This window comes from Osmerus eperlanus, chromosome 11 (assembly GCF_963692335.1).
Source record: "Osmerus eperlanus chromosome 11, fOsmEpe2.1, whole genome shotgun sequence".
Lineage (NCBI taxonomy): Eukaryota > Metazoa > Chordata > Actinopteri > Osmeriformes > Osmeridae > Osmerus > Osmerus eperlanus.
The window spans coordinates 10,867,683-10,883,793 of NC_085028.1; the positions used below are offsets into that span (position 1 = coordinate 10,867,683).

Below are 16,111 nucleotides of genomic sequence, written 5' to 3' on the forward strand. Positions count from 1 at the left end.
CCCAAGCTTGTCAGAAGTCCTCCATTTTAGCAGACCATCAGAGAAAAAGGTAGGCTGTACTCATTTAGTTGAGCAGTGTTAGGTCGACGGAGGAAGGGAGATTTGGTTTAGACTGCTTACACTTGTATACTTTATGGAAGAAGTTTCCAGAATTGAAAATTAATCTTAAAGTCTACGAATGTTCTGACAAAATTAATAGCTTTTTAAATTGTAAATGTGATATATACTCAACATGGAAAATATACAGGATAGAGAATTGTGTCATCTTCAGACTACTTTGCAAAATTGCATTTGCCGTAGTCATTGGGTTGACCCTTGGTACAGTTTATATTGTTAACTAAATAGTGACCTCTACCCATAGAAAGCCTCTGAAGTGTGAGATGTTGCTGTCAGAAGGTTGGCTCCCAACAGTTATGCTTTTGAGCCTTTTTGGCTCACTGCTAGAATCAAAAGGTAGGACAAACTTTTTCCCAACAGTTCCTGTGTTTTTAACTGTTCAATAATGGTGTCCTGAAAACATTTGACACAATTGATGCAGAGGCTTAATTTCTTGTATTCTCATGGGTTATCCATGTGGCTGTAGTCGAAGGCAACAGGTTCTCAATCACAGATCTTTTTACATTATCAAAGCTTGCAGTGCATTATATTACCATAACAGGTCCAACAGAGCCTATGTGGAGGCAGTATCTTTTGTGATTAGTTTGAGATCTTTTATCAGTGTTCCTTGAGCACAATAATGCAGTGCAGCTGCTCCGAGTGCGTCGGCCGAGGGCCAACTCATTCCTGGAAGAGATAATGCCAGGAAACCTGGAGCGGGAGTGTTATGAAGAGACCTGTTCCCAGGAGGAGGCGGCTGAGATCTTTCAGACCAGAGAGAAGACGGTATAGTACTGTCCCTAGCGTGATCACACAGCTCTCTGCACATATACACCACTCTCAAACTCTGTGTCCCTGCTATTCTGTTTTACAGATGGAGTTTTGGTACAGGTATAAGAGTAAGTACAGAATTCCTGATCTGATGGCACTTGGTTTGTTAAATGAGAGTCTGAAAGGGGTCTCATTGAAGCTATGTATGTTTTCTGTGAACTAGATCTAAACCCTTGCTCCTACAACCCTTGTCTCAATGGTGGAATCTGCACTGTGGATCGAAATGGATACCTCTGCTTGTGCCCCCCACGATATGATGGCAAGATTTGTTCCATAGGTATGTCTGTATCCATACATGCCTAATAGCCAGGTTCTAAGACCCTCTCCCACATACATAATTCATTAACATTCACATGCTTGTTCTCCTCCTACAGAGGTGTTTGAGTGTCAGTATCAAAATGGTGGCTGCCTGCATTACTGTACCAACCAGGAACGCACGTCCGGTGTCCTGTGTGGCTGTGCCCAGGGCTACCAGCTCGACGAGGATGGCAAGGGCTGCTCTAAAGCAGGTGGACATTATATAAACACACCACCAAATACTATCCTTGGCAAAACACCACCATCCAGAGTTTTCTTTTGGCATAGTTGAATGCTGTCATACATAGATAACTCTAACTTTTATATGACTGTCTTTGTCAGTGCCGTTCCCGTGTGGTAAGAAGCAGAGTGTGTCCCATCGTCGTCGGTCTCTGTTGGACGACTCCCAGGACGTTGCCTCAACGTCACCCTCACCCTCAGTCTCACCCCTTCTTAATTCTTATGGAAACTTGACTGTGGAGGGAAACTGGACTGTGGAGGGGAACTGGACTGTGGAGGGAAACTGGACTGTGGAGGGAAACTCCACCTCCCCAGAAATGAACTCCGGCCAGTGGGCCGAGAACAGCACAGAAGTCCTGGACGATGTTGGCGAAGACACTCGTATAGTGGGCGGTCAGCTGGAGAAGCAGGGGGGGAGTCCGTGGCAGGTACAGAAGATAGGTTAAGCGATTTATGGCTTACTACCATAGGAGCACAACAGAGGTGGAGAGGGTTGGGTTGACCACAAAAGTTAGGTTTTCTTCCCCTATGGCCAATGGGGCTTCTGACGGCCTTGTAATCATGTGGTTCTGTGCAGGTGATGATCCGGAGAAAGGATGGGTATGGGTTCTGTGGTGGAACCCTGATAAGCCAGCGCTGGGTCATCAGCGCTGCACACTGTTTCTCAGACATAGTTCCTGACCATGTGATCCTAGGTGAGGATGTGTGGCCACTGAGACACTCAAACATGTCATGGTGTGTGTTGCTCTTATGAACGCTCTGTGTTTCTCCAGGAGACTATGACAAGCAACGGTCCGATAAAAACGAACAGATGATCATGGTGGAAAAGCTGGTGGTTCACCCTCACTTCCATGTGTACACCTTCGACAGTGACCTTGCTCTGGTCTACCTCGCCAATCCAGTGGTCCTGAGCGCAATCGCCATCCCTGCCTGCCTTCCCAACAATCACCTGGCTAAAGAGCTGGATAAGGAGGACATCCGGGGCGTGGTGACGGGCTGGGGAGCCACTCAGTTCCTGGGCCGCTCCTCTCGCTTCCTAAGGAAGGTGGTTCTCCCCCTGGTGGATCAGAAAAAGTGTGTCCTCTCTACGGAGCAGGTGGTAACTGACAACATGTTTTGCGCCGGATTCTTGGAGGCCAAGCTGGACGCCTGCAGCGGGGACAGCGGCGGCCCATTTATGGTCAACTTCAGAGGGACATGGTTTCTGACTGGAGTAGTGAGCTGGGGTGAAAAGTGTGCTGCTAAGGGTAAATATGGCGTTTATACCAGACTAGGTAACTACCTGCACTGGATCCAAGACACTATAGAGATGCAGGAGCAGATCAGCAGCCAGACCTGAAAGCCTACAGGACTGGAAAACAAATGTAGCAAACATGCAAAATCTGGTGCTTAAAGAGTTATAAATTCTGAAGCAGTTGTCCAAAGAAAATAATAATTTGTGAATAGAATGTTACAAAAAGCCATAAACCACACAATTTGAGCTTGACTCATGACTTGATTCCAATTGAGATCACTGTCTACTTTGTATATCCCTATAACCCATTATACACCCCAATAATCCTGTCAGTTCTATTTGCACAATTTGTATAATTTCTGTGTAATGTGACAAGACCAAAAGGGAATGCGTGAACCAGTAAAGAACACATTTAAGAAAATAATTATTTGGTCCCACTGAGAAGAGGCCCCGGGGAAGACCCAGGACACGCTGGAGGGACTATGTCTCTCGGCTGGCCTGGGAACGCCTCGGGGTCCCCCAGGAAGAGCTGGTGGAAGTGGCCAGGGAGAGGGAAGTCTGGGCCTCCCTGCTTAGGTTGCTGCCCCCGCGACCCGACCCCCAGAAAAGCAAAAGATGGATGGATTATTTGGTAAAAGACTACATACACAAGTATTCTTGGTGACTTAAATCAAATAAAAAGTTGCCTGCAGTATATATTTGTTGTCTCCAAGCATCAATAAACAAGCAATGAGGCCCAGATTTAAAAGAAAAAGGATGGCATAAGGCATGAGAAGGATGGTGGAACCCTCTTTATTAGGAAAGTAACATCTGAGCTGGCACACTGTGGAGACATATCCAGACTGCTCCTGTAGAGGGTTAACATACATGAAATGGACAATATGTGTCCTAGAAGTCCAAAGGACTGATGAGGACCGGCCAAGCCTGTGAAGACATTATCATACATTCAGAGACTCAGGCCGGGCAGAGTGAGGCTTAAAAGACCTTTAAGCAACAAAAGCAAAGAAAAAAAAAAACTAAACACTTTAAAATATCAGAGCGGCATGTGGTTTCCCTGGACGCTGATCTTTACGGCGTGGCCCGTCTTTTTCATACGCTTGATGTCTGCAAAACGACGCATCTGTTTGTCCACCCGAGACATGCCTTTCTTTAATGGACCCTGAGGGGACAGAAGGAGGGACATGTAGATTAGACAGCAAGGTGGAAGGAAGAGGAGGTCTTTCCCAATGGTGTCTACTCACGTTACCAATGTGCTTAGAATCCAAATGTATGAAAATCACTTCACACCAAAGTAGAAAACTAAAGCAACAGACATGCTGGTATGTCATATTTGCAGGAATGTTCAGTATACAGATTGACGTTGTTGTGCATAATTAATTGTTGGACAGGTGATCATTTGAGTGGGCCAGTTAGTTGGGGAAGCTTGGGGGGGTGGAACTACACTTCAGACAGGAGGCATCTCTGCATACTGCACGCCGTGCACCAGGGACATGCAGGTGGCACTTACTGCCCCCCAGTGGTGATGGTAGGTACTATAGGGGCATATGGTTTCCCTCCACACTGATCTTCACCGCTCCCTGTAGGCGCTTTCTCTTCCTCTCCTCTGCAATGCGTCGCTTGTGCTTCTCCAATCGACTCAGCCCTTTCTTAAAGCCACTCTACAGGAACCAATCATATCTCAGCATCCTAATGGTCTTTCCTTAGAGGACGCCCATCTCGACACACACCCAACAGACTACAGAGCCATGTTTCAATTGACTCAACACCAGTATGTTTGGAATCCCCGATCTCAGGCCACAGAGGAAGATTTGAGTCGTCCTAGAGGCATTAAGAAACGTACCCGGCTGGACTCGACCTCCACGTTCCATTTGGGCCGAACCACATAGTCCTTGTTGGATGGCATGGGAACCCTGGCACGGGCACAGAACCCTGGGTCTCCAGGACGTAGGGCTCTGAGGGGCAAACACACAGGCACCAGGTTAACAGAGATAGACACATGCCAAGAACTTAATACACTTGACACACGTCAGTTAGACTACTTACTTCTCCTCCCCTGTCAGCACTTTCTCCAAATCTCTGCGTGGAGTCTGACCCCCTGAGCTGTGGAGAAAAGAGAAAACCTGTCAGGGGTTTGACACACTGCCTGAGTACTGAGGTCCCCAGCCAGTTATCCAACAATCCCAGCACACTAGTCCTAACATGCGATTACCATCACTCTTCACAAGGGTTAGAGCAGCCATGATCCCAATAAAGCTGTACATTACAGTATCAAAAACAAATAAATGAACTGAAGTACAAAAATAAAGATGATTAATTCCATTAAAAAAATACTAATCTGACAAATTGTCAACCTGCTGAGAGAAGTGGAGTTACATGAACATATGAAATGAGGCAAGGTTGTGACAGGGTGAAAGGCTAGTGTGTAGGACGAAATGCAGGTTAAACCTTCACTGCTGACTGAGGAGCGTTTTTCTTTGTGACTGCTGACAAACTGACATTGCTTTTACGACAACTCAAACGCAAACACAGAGTTCTAATAACACTGAAGGCAAGGGACCTGAAGGCGTGTTTCTGACTGAGGTCCAAGTCACCCCGGAGGCAGAGCTAGCAGTGCAATCATGCAACCACACTGAACCTGAGGAGCGGGGAGAACACGTCCAGCTCCTCTGACCTCTCCACCTTCTGGGGAACACTTTGTGGGATGAAGGCGGAAGGGCGGATGGGAAGACAAGATGGGTGTCATGGAGAGGAGTAGGTTGTGATAGAGAAGGAGCAGTGTGCCACAGAGAAGAGAGGAGAAGTGAATACTGGATGAATGTAAGTAAAGGAAGGATATAACAGTTCCACTAGGGGAATGAGGAAAGAGGGGTCAGACGGGGATGGGGTGGGGTCTATGTGGAAAATGGAAAAAGTGATGCCAGGTAGGAGAGTGCGTGCTGGGGTGTGTACCTGAGGCGTCTGCGCTGAGGCATCTGCTGGTCGAGGTCTCTCTGTTGTCTCTCCTCTCTGGTCATACCCTTGTAGTTGGAGGTCAAGCCGAATATGGGTCGCGACCACTCATCTGTAAAAATGACAACTATTAACACCCAACACCTCCTTGAAAGAGGACAATCTAAACCCTTAAATTAGATAAACTTGCTTTCATTGTGGGGGCCAGACAACATGAATCTATGGCCCTGTGTGCTTGACTGAACAGACACTTACTGATGAGCTTGAGGGCGACGTCCTTGTTGGGGCGTGACTCTTTGGGGTGTTTGTACAGGAACATTACAGACCGGCCAATCCCGCTGTGTTTGAGAGTCTCCTGGCTTACACTAGGGAGCTGGGAGAGGGGAATGACAGGTTTAAGACGTCATGTTCATGACGTTCACATATCCCCTCAACCCTCAGCACTCCTGGTGCCATAGTGATAGCTGCAGCTTCAAAATCACATTCGACAATAGCAAAAATATATTATATATTAATTAATTAATATATAATTAATATTAAATGTAATGAGATAATAACTGCGTTACACTGTGATGGCTTGAACCCCATTCATACTGACTTCCTGTAGAATCCTGAGGAGTTCCTCTCTGATTTTGAGAGCGGGGAGACTCTTGTCTGGGAGAGGACTGATCCACTCCTTGATAGCAGACATCACACCACTGTCGATGAAAGTCTCCTTGAGATCCTGTCTGTATGCACATAATACGACGTCAGACCACATACCTAAAACACCAGCACTCACTTCAAATCACACCCGAGATGGGGACACTTACTTTTTTAGGTGCATGACCACTGTAGGGAGAAGGGTCAGCTTTTTGAGTGCTGGTTTCTTCTGACTGTTCAGTGTTCTATCCTCCTGTGAATCAATCACTCGTAGTTAATGTGACATCGTGGAACATCAATCATAATGGTTTGGGGGTTGTTGTTTTTTTTTTTTAAACCCACACCACACACAAAAAAAAAACGGAAGCTCACCTCTGCAGCCTCGTTCATCTTGGTGATCATGGCGCTGACCACATCGTCAGCATCACTGATGAACGTCCCGCCGTCCCGGTTCCTTCTCCTCTTCCCACTCTGGGCCTTTTTGCGGGCCAGCATCACGTCAAAGTCGGACATGAAACTGGTGCTGAGACAGATACAGAACGATGTCGGTTAGGCCACGTGCAGGACCAAAACAACAGCTCATTAGGTTGAAGAAAAACAACGATGGCTGGCTATAGAGATACTCACTCTTTGCCGCCTCGATCCACGCCGTCATCAGAGTCCGAGTCGTCCTCAACGGCCTTCTTGGCAGACGCCTGTTCTTTGTTTTTCTCTCCCTCCAGATCCTCCTGGTTGAAACCCTGTTGGTATAGAAGCAAAACATTGTAAGTAGGGACCATCACCGTTCTCAAACCTGAAACATCGCTCGTTGACTATGTTTTTCAAGGAATTAGAGGGGCTTTGGTCAACAGCGAAATCAATAGCTCAAAACTGAATTGTAGTCAGAGTGTAAAACTAAAAAGAAATTCTTACCGTAAACTCTTCTCCTTCCTCATCTCCAGATTCCCCAAAGATGTCTGCAATCATTTTCCTGAGTAAGAAATACATTTGTTGGTACTTCAGCTGTCTGAAAAGTCCTCAAACAGTCAGGCGGGTCGAGACCCCTCAGATACGGGAAAGGAGCCGTGAAAGCGAAGCACTTCAAATACTCACTCCTCTTCATCTCCCGAGTCGCTGTCGCTGCCAAACAGCGTTTTCTCATCCTTCTTTTCTGCTGCATCCTTGTCTTCCTCATCCTCGCTGTCGGATCCCAGCTCCCTGAGTTTGGCGGCCATGCTCTTGTCAGGTGCATCCGACCCGGCGTCGCTGTCTGAGTTGTCGTCGTCAGAGACGGCACGGTTCTTCTTTGCAGCTGAGAAGAAGCAGTCGCCACCACCGTCAGAATTTCTCAGAATTATCTTCACACATACCAAGGTACAATAGTCAATGTTGTCCACTTACCTGGTTTGTCAGCTTTCTCTTCCTCATCTTCACTGTCTGACAGGATGGCTTTCTTTCTCTTTACTACAATAAAAGAGAACAAAATAAATCACCAACTTGACCACAGTGAAAAAATGAATTAATACAGACATTATGTAGCAAGAACACAAAAGATGAGATAAACTTTGAGAATGTTACCAGGCTTGTCTTCGTTATCCTCACTATCATTGGCTGTTGGTTTGAGTCGACTCTCCCCCTCCTGGTCACTGCCTGCCACCTTCATCTGACCTTCCTCCTCGTCCTCGCTGTCTGAGTGCATCACGGCCTTCCACTTGTCTTTCCCCTCCTCTGGTTTCTCAGTCTCCTCATCATCAGACTCTATCTGTTTCTTGTGTTTTGGTACTTCTGTGTCAGAGTCACTGCCTGCATTTGACTGCCTAGCCCGAGGCTGGTCCTCATGTTCAGAGTCACTCCCAGGCACTTTTGCCCCTGACTCCTCCATGTCAGAGGTGCTTCCTTGACGTTTGACTGGGGACCCCTCATTGTCAAATGTAATGTCTCTTTCCTTGATGGGAGACTCCTCATTGTCTGATGGGGTCCCTGGTGGTTTGACTGGAGAGCCCTCGTTGTCTGATGGGCTGCCAAGTCGTTTGACTGGGGAACCCTCGTTGTCAGATGTTGTGGCTCTTTGCTTGGCTGGTGACTCCTCGTCGCTGTCTGCAGGTTTGGGAGGCTCTGGCTCTGAGTCGCTGTTGTGTGCTGCTGCCTCCCCCTCAGAGTTGCTGTCCTCGTCTCTGTTTCCCTCGTTGTCTGAGCCGCTAGCCGTGCCATTCCTCTCCATGACATGCCCAGCTCCATCGCCCTCATCCTGAGTAACAAAGTCTTACTTAGTCGTCATAAATTCGTTTAAGTTTGTGGCCTTATAGGTCCTTAATTTAACGGAATACACGATCCTAACCTCTGAATTATGTCGCTCGCTCCTCATCTCCTCACCGTCAGAACCAGGGGCATGTTCGTCCTGAACTGGCGTGCCACCGCCATCATCTACATACAAAAACAGTTTCAAACACTAGCTAACCTTGGTGGACTGGACATCATGAACCGGATGCGCCATCAGGAATAACAGTATTATGAGGAAACAAAAGCTGTTCTTACCAGAGTGATTCCCAGACATGAAATCATCCTCTTCGCCGTCCATGTGTCCAAATTCAAGACACAATGGCAGATAAATCAACTGTGCAGATAAGCCCGGCTTATGATATGATTTATAGCTATTTCATCAACAACAATCTAAATATTTCGGAAATGTTCAATCCGTCGCATATTCCGCTTCTTCAATAGGCCTGACTATGTTAGCTAGCTAGCTAACAAGCTACGGTAGTAGCTAGCGAAACGTCGTGGTAGCACGTTTATCGGCACTGTATTACTGAGGTCAGATCAAGCTTGCAAAAAAGCCCATCAAGCAGAAAATCTTGCAGGACATTTATGGCCTTTTACTACAAGGGATAAAAAAAATGTTTCAACAGACAACCAAAGTATCTGAAACACTACACCTCAAATGTTGATCAAAATGGTGTCAGTGCACAAGAGGTCACTTCTACGCACGCGTTAAATTATGCGGCGCCTTAAATTGACATCACTATCATAATATCCCAGACAAACAACTTTTATTTTGAAAACATATCTTCATCTCCCAGGTAACAGAAATAAAATTCTGGTGTTTCACAAAAAACTTAATTCGTATCAAGACATATTTATTTCGTATGTATGTTTGGGTTCAATTAATTCCTAGCATTTAAAGACAGAACAATCAGTCTAACATTGTTTACATGATTAAATACAAAAATTCAGGACAAAAATGATGTTCAGTAAGAAGTCATTTATCATCGTATTATATGACCTATAAAGTCGACACAGACCGATTATTTGTGTAATAACTAAGTTGAGTAGTAACAGAAATGCCATAACATATGTACACACAACATTAAAATATAATATAACACTTATTTCAATATGTAACACTAGTATATCCCTTATTTTGTACTTTTCAGGCAACACAGCAGACTACTTCCAAACATTTCACTTATACTCAATATATAATTCATTTATAGTTGTAAGGGTCAGTTGAACTGTATTCAAGTAAGAAATATGTATAATTGTAGAACATAATTTATAAAAACTTAAGACTGTTAGCATCATTAGTTCCCACATCTTCTGAGTAGTCTGATAATGTTTAACTCTTTGCTTGATTTTAAAATAATATTCAAAGAAGTGCCAGACACTGCAGCCAATCGAAGGATTCCCCAATCCTTATCTGCAAAATGGTAATGCCCTTTCTCCTTGATAAACTTTACACCTAAGTGCTATTCTCGTTGTGCTGGTCATTCAATATCTGGCTCCCTTCTCCTTCCTCATCTCCATTTCTGCTGAACTGTCGCCGGGTCAGTCTTTCTGGGTCATGGGAAGCCATGTCACTGAAGTCACGAAAGATGTCCTGGAACGTCTCATCGTCACCTGTTCACCAAAACACAAGCAACTTAGAAAATGGGTCATCTGTAGAGTGTTTTGTGTTTAATCATGTCATGACCTTGGCTACCTAGTCCTGTTCCTGTATTCCAACTAATTCATTTTTTTTTCTTCACAAATACTATTCATAACTAATCTGCATTAGTTTACCAAACAGCTAATTATTAGTATCAGGTAGAGAGTCTGAGCCAAAAGCTACAGTACAGCAGGTCTCTAGGAATAGGGTTGTTAAACTCTGCACTGTTATGTATTTCAAAGTATTACCCATAGATCCAAAGAATCCCTCAGAGTCTCTCATCTCTTCATTCATGCGGGCCATACGTAATCTGTCAACATACAAGACCATAACAAATTATTCTAATTTCTTTAACATTTTGGTACACAGATTAGACAGTCAATTAACAGTCTGTGGCACATCTCAGGCGCACACATTTTACAGTCTGTGTTTACTAACCACATGAAAAGTAACCACATCTCAGGCGCACATATTTTAGTGCAATGATAACATTTCAGTTTCTTACATATACAGTAGAGCCTAGAACAATGCAATGCAATGCATAGCAAAAAACAACAAGACATCTTAAGTGCTATATCAACTATATATCAACTGCTCGTGGATGCATTTTCTTATCAACTGCACAGTTACAAAACACTTCTGGATATGATTTACCATGTTACTCACAATGTCACAATGTCAGCATGTGCCGTCTCTATGGCGATAGCTAGTGGGTCCTGTCCCGTTTCATCAGCCGCATACTGATTGGCTCCTCTCTTGAGAAGCAGACACACTTGCCTGCAAAAGTGGGTATCTTAGCTAAAGCCATTTGAGAAACACCAAAATTATTTTAAACCCATGTCTATGCCATAGACATGGGTTAATAGAATACTACTCCAAATCCTCACCCTGTATGGCCCCAGGTGGCAGCCACATGAAGAGCCCCTTGTCCTCTTTGGTCACGGTGGTTTACATTGGCTCCATTCAGCAATAAGTACTCACATGCCAGAAGGGACCCCTGCAAACAAGCACAGGCACATGTAAACAAACACAGAATAAAACTATAATTTCAATGATAAATTACAAGTATCAGTTTCATCACCCCAATAGCTGACGCAATCAGAGGTGTGCGTCCCTGCTCCTCAGAGTAGCTCCAGTTTGCCTCTGCCCCTTGGGCCAATGCAGCTGCCATAGAGACAAGGTTCCCTTGAGATGCAGCCTGGTACAACTGACGTCCTGCGTCTTCTTTCCCCATCTCTAAAACAGCAATGGAAATGGGATTATTCAAAATGTATGGCAAAATATATGGAGCCCTTTGAAACATATGGTGAGGTCACTGTGAACCTACGTGTCTCAGGAAAGCTGCCACCTTTAACAAATCTTCTCTCCACATACTTCTCCTTAATCCATGTCTCTCTTTCTGGGCTGATAAACAGATATGGTAATAGAGCATTATTATAGAGCATTATTAATGTAATGAATCATGAGATTAGTTTGAAGAGTGCATTGATTAATTGTCAATTGCTGAATTTGCCGAAGAAGTGCCAAATATGACATAATAGCCACTGTACGTACCGTGGGCTGTCAGAACTGGGTTTCACTCTGTCCTCCTCCAAACACCTGGCTTCATATATCCCATTGATGACATCATTACCCAGAGCGCACAATAGCTACAGAAGAGGGGAAAATAAGGTCCATACCAGGTATAATGCACTTTTAACCTACATAAAAAAGAGTAACTCTAATTAAGAACATGGTTGATGACTGCTACCTTAAGCTGCTCTGGATCCCAGGAGTCCAGGGTGAGAGACCGTACTTTGGAGACATGAACTCCAAGGCTCCTGTCGGCACAAACAGCACAACCAAAACAAACATGACATTTGACAACCAAAATGTGACTGAATTCACACTGCCTGTGAGGTGAATCCTCCGAACCATGCCATACCTATGGATCCCAGAGCACTCAATGCACATGGTAATTCCCAGATTGATGCTGGCCCAGCGAGGCTGCTCCTCTCCACAGTCACAGCAGCGCTGGTTCCCTGGGCCTTGGAGGGCTACACCTAGGACTGCAGGCCTCACAGGGGCCTGGCCAGGCTGGGGATCTAGATTATTGATGGGCTGGGGGATATGTTTGGGCTGGAAGAAAATGTAAATGTATTTGATGGTGTGGTTTTTTTAGGTCTACCATTTATGCGAGTTTGTAATTCCTGGAATGTTTGTACATTTCAGATATTGTTACCTGCAGTTGATGGGACTCTACTTTCTCACGGTAAGCCAAATCGATGCTGCCCTGTACAGCACTAATCCAGGCCTGCTTCAGCTCTTCTGAATCTGCCTGGAGGGCACAACATCTGGACAAAGGTCAATCAGGTCAGCCTTGCTATCAACTCTAGCAATGAACAGTCAGCAAACATTACCAAATTCATAATGGTTTCATAATGCACTGTCAATAATCCAATAAAGTTTAAAAGTGGAAAAAATGAAAATACTGAAAAAATACTACTTTTGAACAGAGACTAGTTCAAAACAGAAGCGGCGGTCAACACTGTCCAGACTCTTCACTGCACAGAGCCTGAGGTCATCGAACAGCACCAGAGGCTCCTCCTGCAGAACACAGAGTCAAGAATCCTTCACTCTAAGGAAGTTAATTAAGAGGAGACGGACTTGACAAAACTCAAGACAAAACTTTAGACAAAACCTTGTGTGTTTTCCTGTAGATTAGCTGATTATCTTTGATAGAAAACCAGCATCTAAAGAAAGAACCGACACATAGGGATTATGTCGATAATTAGGCAAATGTGAAGGAATGTCTTCTTTTGCAGAATGTTCACTTACCTCTTCCATGTCTTATTCTTTCTACGAGACCTTTTGAAGAGGTAGCCTTGTATAGTCTCACCTCGATCAGGACAGGTGCTTACTATAGGTTCCCCAGAGGCATCCTGAAAGTGGACATTTCCATTTTAAATGTAGGACACACACACTCTATGGAATCCAATAGTCAACACTAAAGACTGCAACGATGATACTCACTCTCTGCTGGACCAGAAGATGAGTATTTTCTAAGTCCTTTCTTTTTGCTGTGCATTCAATGGAGATTTGGGCAAGCTATAACAAACATTGTAAAGATCATTAATAAAGAGATCAAGAAATAACTGAACAATACAGTTATTCAAGTCAAGTGTATTTCGATTAAAAATGTAAAAGCAACCAATGTTATTCAAAGTGCTGTACAATCAACCAAGACAAAATAAGGAATTAAAATAACATTTAGGGACACATAGTTTCCAATGGTTATACTCTGAGGGGTTCACGTTTTACACGTATTGCTACATAAAAAAATATTTTTGGCCTCACCTGTGAAGCCATGCTTTTCATAGCAGGCTCCAGATCCCTCAGTAAGTCAAAACCTTGGTGAAAGAAGGTGTACTGGGCATGGAAGTATGAAAAGACCTGAAACATAATGGGACAAAATAGTTTATAAATATTCTACAACTTTTGTATATAACATACTTTGTTGTACTAAAGTTGAAATTAAAATAAGCAAACTCCCTGTCACTAATTTCTGACTTCAATTAGAAAACATCACTTACAGAATTCAAGATATCCACCTTCTGTTGGACCATGAAATTGTTCATCTGTATTAGAAGACAGATTATTGTGATGGTTTATCCCCATTAGTCATAGTAAACACAGTTGTTAAGCCATCTCAATGTGTTCTCTCACTTGCCTACTTAAACAAACAAAGCTATCCTGTTCTTCCAGGATCTCTGGGTGAATACAATCAAGGGGCAGAAGACATTTTTCAATATGTTGTAAAACTGTGCATGCTCTTTGATGCTGACTGCTTCTCCGTATATCGGAGAGCTTCCTATTTGACCACAACAAAACTTGATATTATCAAAACGTTTATAAATCTATGGTTGAGAATGTTGTCTACCTGCAAGCAGTAATCCAACGCAAAGTGCTGATAACATTTGCGTGTGGCCAGCAGAATATGGCTGCTGCGCTCAGCATCACTGGCTTTGTGGCGAGATATCTGGGCATTTTTCATGGCTGCTGTCTCCAGATCATCCCCAATTCTCACAAACTCCTTCCTTGTCTCTCTCAACTGTGGCAGGAACCTAAATAACAAGAGCACATTAGGAAAAATACTGAAAGAATAGAAAGCAATTGGTTGATCTTCAGGGTGTGAAAAATAGTATTCAAAATATATCACACAAAATGTAACTAGCTGATGTTTACATGTGTGATGCAACATACTGTGTTAGGAGGTTTGTAAGTTGCTGAGTGATGGCTCTCTGTGTCTGGTCAAACAGCATCTGGAGCAAGGAAGTTGGTCCAATAGAGAGAAACAAGTAATGAGATCAACTATAATGTACTTTATGTAAGCAATAGCTTATTCACAAAGCATACCTAACCCCATTACCCATTGAAACTGACAAGAGTGCAGCAACAAAAAGTAACTACTCACAGTATGGAAGTTGATCATTTCCTGTAGCCCTTGACTAAACTGGCTCATGCAGTTCTGAAGGGAAAAGTAGTTTATTAATACCATCAGAATGCATTCTTCTTGAAACTTTTATCCATTATGACTGTCAATATGTCATGTACATTTTCTCCATACCATAACGATGCTGTCCTGCTTGTGGTACGAGGAGAATTCTGCCAATCCACTGAGGAATAACTGATTTGCTGTATTGTATGCTTGTCCCGATTCAACCATCTTCCCACAAAGCTTCATCACCTTAATAGGGAAAATAGAAGCAAGAAAATGTAACAATCCCTAGTGCCTAGGAGTACTTTCTCCAATGCCAATGCTGTCCTGCTTGTGGTACGAGGAGAATTCTGCCAATCCACTGAGGAATAACTGATTTGCTGTATTGTATGCTTGTCCCGATTCAACCATCTTCCCACAAAGCTTCATCACCTTAATAGGGAAAATAGAAGCAAGAAAATGTAACAATCCCTAGTGCCTAGGAGTACTTTCTCCAATGCCCTCTGACAGGTTTGTCCAATCAGAACCCCACAAGCACTCCGACGGAGGAAATTCATTAGTAGATTCATATTCCCTAAGGTAATATATCACAGTTTATCATGGTACCTTTTCAACACGACTCTCTAGTTCGGTCACATCACTTTCACAATGGCCCAGGGTCTGCCTGTGAAAACACCAATTGACATTCTATGAAAACATGCAATCAAAAGTAATTGATCAAATGTATTATGTTGTTGTGAGAGGTACCTGAATGTAGGTGAGTCTTTGATGCACTCCTCAAAGTCCAAGAAGGAATCCATTCCAGACGTGTAAATTATCTTAATAAATTATGAGAGATGGGTGGTAGTAACTTATTTTAAACATGAGTAATACGCTGGGTTCACTTGCCATCTGTTCACTTTCCTGATTCACATTTGGACGCCAGATAGAAGGCATGACATCCACGTATCATGTCGACTCGGCACGTATATTTTACAGGCGTGGTTGTGATACATATTATAGTCAGTCATTAAATATTCAGACGTTTACACATTTTTAATTTTTAACATAGCCCTCCGGTATCGGGGTAACTCACTAGCTATTTATTTACAGGGAGCTTCCTTGCATTGAGATCGATGGAAACCGAAGATCAGATGATGTTCCACGCACAGGTGGCAGTACACGCATAAAACACATGGCACACACAGGTATGAGTTATGCGATGAGAATGCAACTTGAATTTCATGTCAACAGCTGTCTTTGCATCTCTGCAAGGTGTTTGCTGGATGAGATCGGGATCAGTGTTTTGTAAATATATCCGGAGTGATGACTTCTTTCAATTTTGTCAACGACTTGCCATTCAGCTCTGATGTGCATTACCGCCACCTAGCATCCCGGAGATCAAGAAAGGACTCGTGTCTTTGGCATTTCCATACGCACTCTAATGTTCGCCGTCTTCTGAATA

The 16,111-nt window shown here is 43.8% G+C and overlaps 3 protein-coding genes across 6 annotated transcripts; 1 reads left to right on the top strand and 2 right to left on the bottom strand.

Moving 5' to 3' along the window:
- The first annotated feature begins 30 nt into the window (after positions 1–30).
- Positions 31–3,142, top strand: LOC134029278 (coagulation factor IX). Its single transcript, XM_062473354.1, has 9 exons — positions 31–49; positions 362–453; positions 719–882; positions 971–995; positions 1,091–1,204; positions 1,302–1,436; positions 1,567–1,892; positions 2,042–2,159; positions 2,238–3,142. Exons 2-9 carry the CDS (start codon positions 381–383, stop codon positions 2,801–2,803), a joined length of 1,521 nt encoding a protein of 506 aa, XP_062329338.1. The 5' UTR covers positions 31–49; positions 362–380; the 3' UTR covers positions 2,804–3,142.
- Positions 3,143–3,474: 332 nt separating this feature from the next.
- On the bottom strand, positions 3,475–9,244 carry LOC134028666 (protein IWS1 homolog). Of its 4 annotated transcripts, XM_062472333.1 has the most exons (17): positions 8,804–9,244; positions 8,607–8,692; positions 7,847–8,516; positions 7,670–7,732; positions 7,382–7,580; positions 7,202–7,259; positions 6,917–7,029; positions 6,662–6,812; positions 6,460–6,542; positions 6,246–6,375; positions 5,903–6,020; positions 5,648–5,759; positions 5,334–5,390; positions 4,742–4,798; positions 4,539–4,650; positions 4,206–4,356; positions 3,722–3,857 (listed from the first exon to the last, which is right to left on the bottom strand). In XM_062472333.1, the coding sequence occupies exons 1-16, from the start codon at positions 8,844–8,846 to the stop codon at positions 4,231–4,233; spliced, it is 2,178 nt and encodes a 725-aa protein (XP_062328317.1). In that variant the 5' UTR covers positions 8,847–9,244; the 3' UTR covers positions 3,722–3,857; positions 4,206–4,230. The 4 variants fall into 4 exon arrangements, with proteins under 4 accessions (XP_062328316.1, XP_062328318.1, XP_062328317.1 ...); XM_062472332.1 differs by lacking the exon at positions 4,206–4,356 and having other exon boundaries at positions 3,475–3,857; XM_062472335.1 differs by lacking the exon at positions 5,334–5,390.
- A 131-nt stretch (positions 9,245–9,375) lies between these two features.
- zgc:162872 (BAR_ACAPs and ArfGap_ACAP domain-containing protein) lies at positions 9,376–15,978 on the bottom strand. Its single transcript, XM_062472336.1, has 23 exons — positions 15,743–15,978; positions 15,415–15,485; positions 15,274–15,331; positions 14,797–14,916; positions 14,644–14,697; positions 14,433–14,491; positions 14,110–14,293; positions 13,763–13,807; positions 13,527–13,622; positions 13,203–13,277; positions 13,008–13,111; positions 12,871–12,922; positions 12,676–12,776; positions 12,412–12,523; positions 12,115–12,308; positions 11,941–12,010; positions 11,745–11,839; positions 11,518–11,594; positions 11,272–11,426; positions 11,078–11,187; positions 10,857–10,967; positions 10,439–10,500; positions 9,376–10,162 (listed from the first exon to the last, which is right to left on the bottom strand). Exons 2-23 carry the CDS (start codon positions 15,465–15,467, stop codon positions 10,005–10,007), a joined length of 2,145 nt encoding a protein of 714 aa, XP_062328320.1. The 5' UTR covers positions 15,468–15,485; positions 15,743–15,978; the 3' UTR covers positions 9,376–10,004.
- Positions 15,979–16,111: the final 133 nt, after the last annotated feature.

Coding starts and splice junctions, on each gene's coding strand:
- LOC134029278 (XM_062473354.1), top strand. CDS start 381: ATGTTGCTGTCAGAAGGTTGGCTCCCAACAGTTATGCTTTTGAGCCTT. Junction 996..1,090: donor GTTTTGGTACAGGTATAAGA/GTAAGTACAGAA, acceptor TCTGTGAACTAG/ATCTAAACCCTTGCTCCTAC. Junction 1,893..2,041: donor AGGGGGGGAGTCCGTGGCAG/GTACAGAAGATA, acceptor GGTTCTGTGCAG/GTGATGATCCGGAGAAAGGA.
- LOC134028666 (XM_062472332.1), bottom strand. CDS start 8,846: ATGGACGGCGAAGAGGATGATTTCATGTCTGGGAATCACTCTG. Junction 8,693..8,803: donor CATGTCTGGGAATCACTCTG/GTAAGAACAGCT, acceptor TTTTGTATGTAG/ATGATGGCGGTGGCACGCCA. Junction 7,581..7,669: donor AGAGAAAGCTGACAAACCAG/GTAAGTGGACAA, acceptor GCTTCTTCTCAG/CTGCAAAGAAGAACCGTGCC.
- zgc:162872 (XM_062472336.1), bottom strand. CDS start 15,467: ATGGATTCCTTCTTGGACTTTGAGGAGTGCATCAAAGACTCACCTACA. Junction 11,595..11,744: donor CCCAGTTCTGACAGCCCACG/GTACGTACAGTG, acceptor TCTGTTTATCAG/CCCAGAAAGAGAGACATGGA. Junction 11,427..11,517: donor TGGCAGCTTTCCTGAGACAC/GTAGGTTCACAG, acceptor TTGCTGTTTTAG/AGATGGGGAAAGAAGACGCA.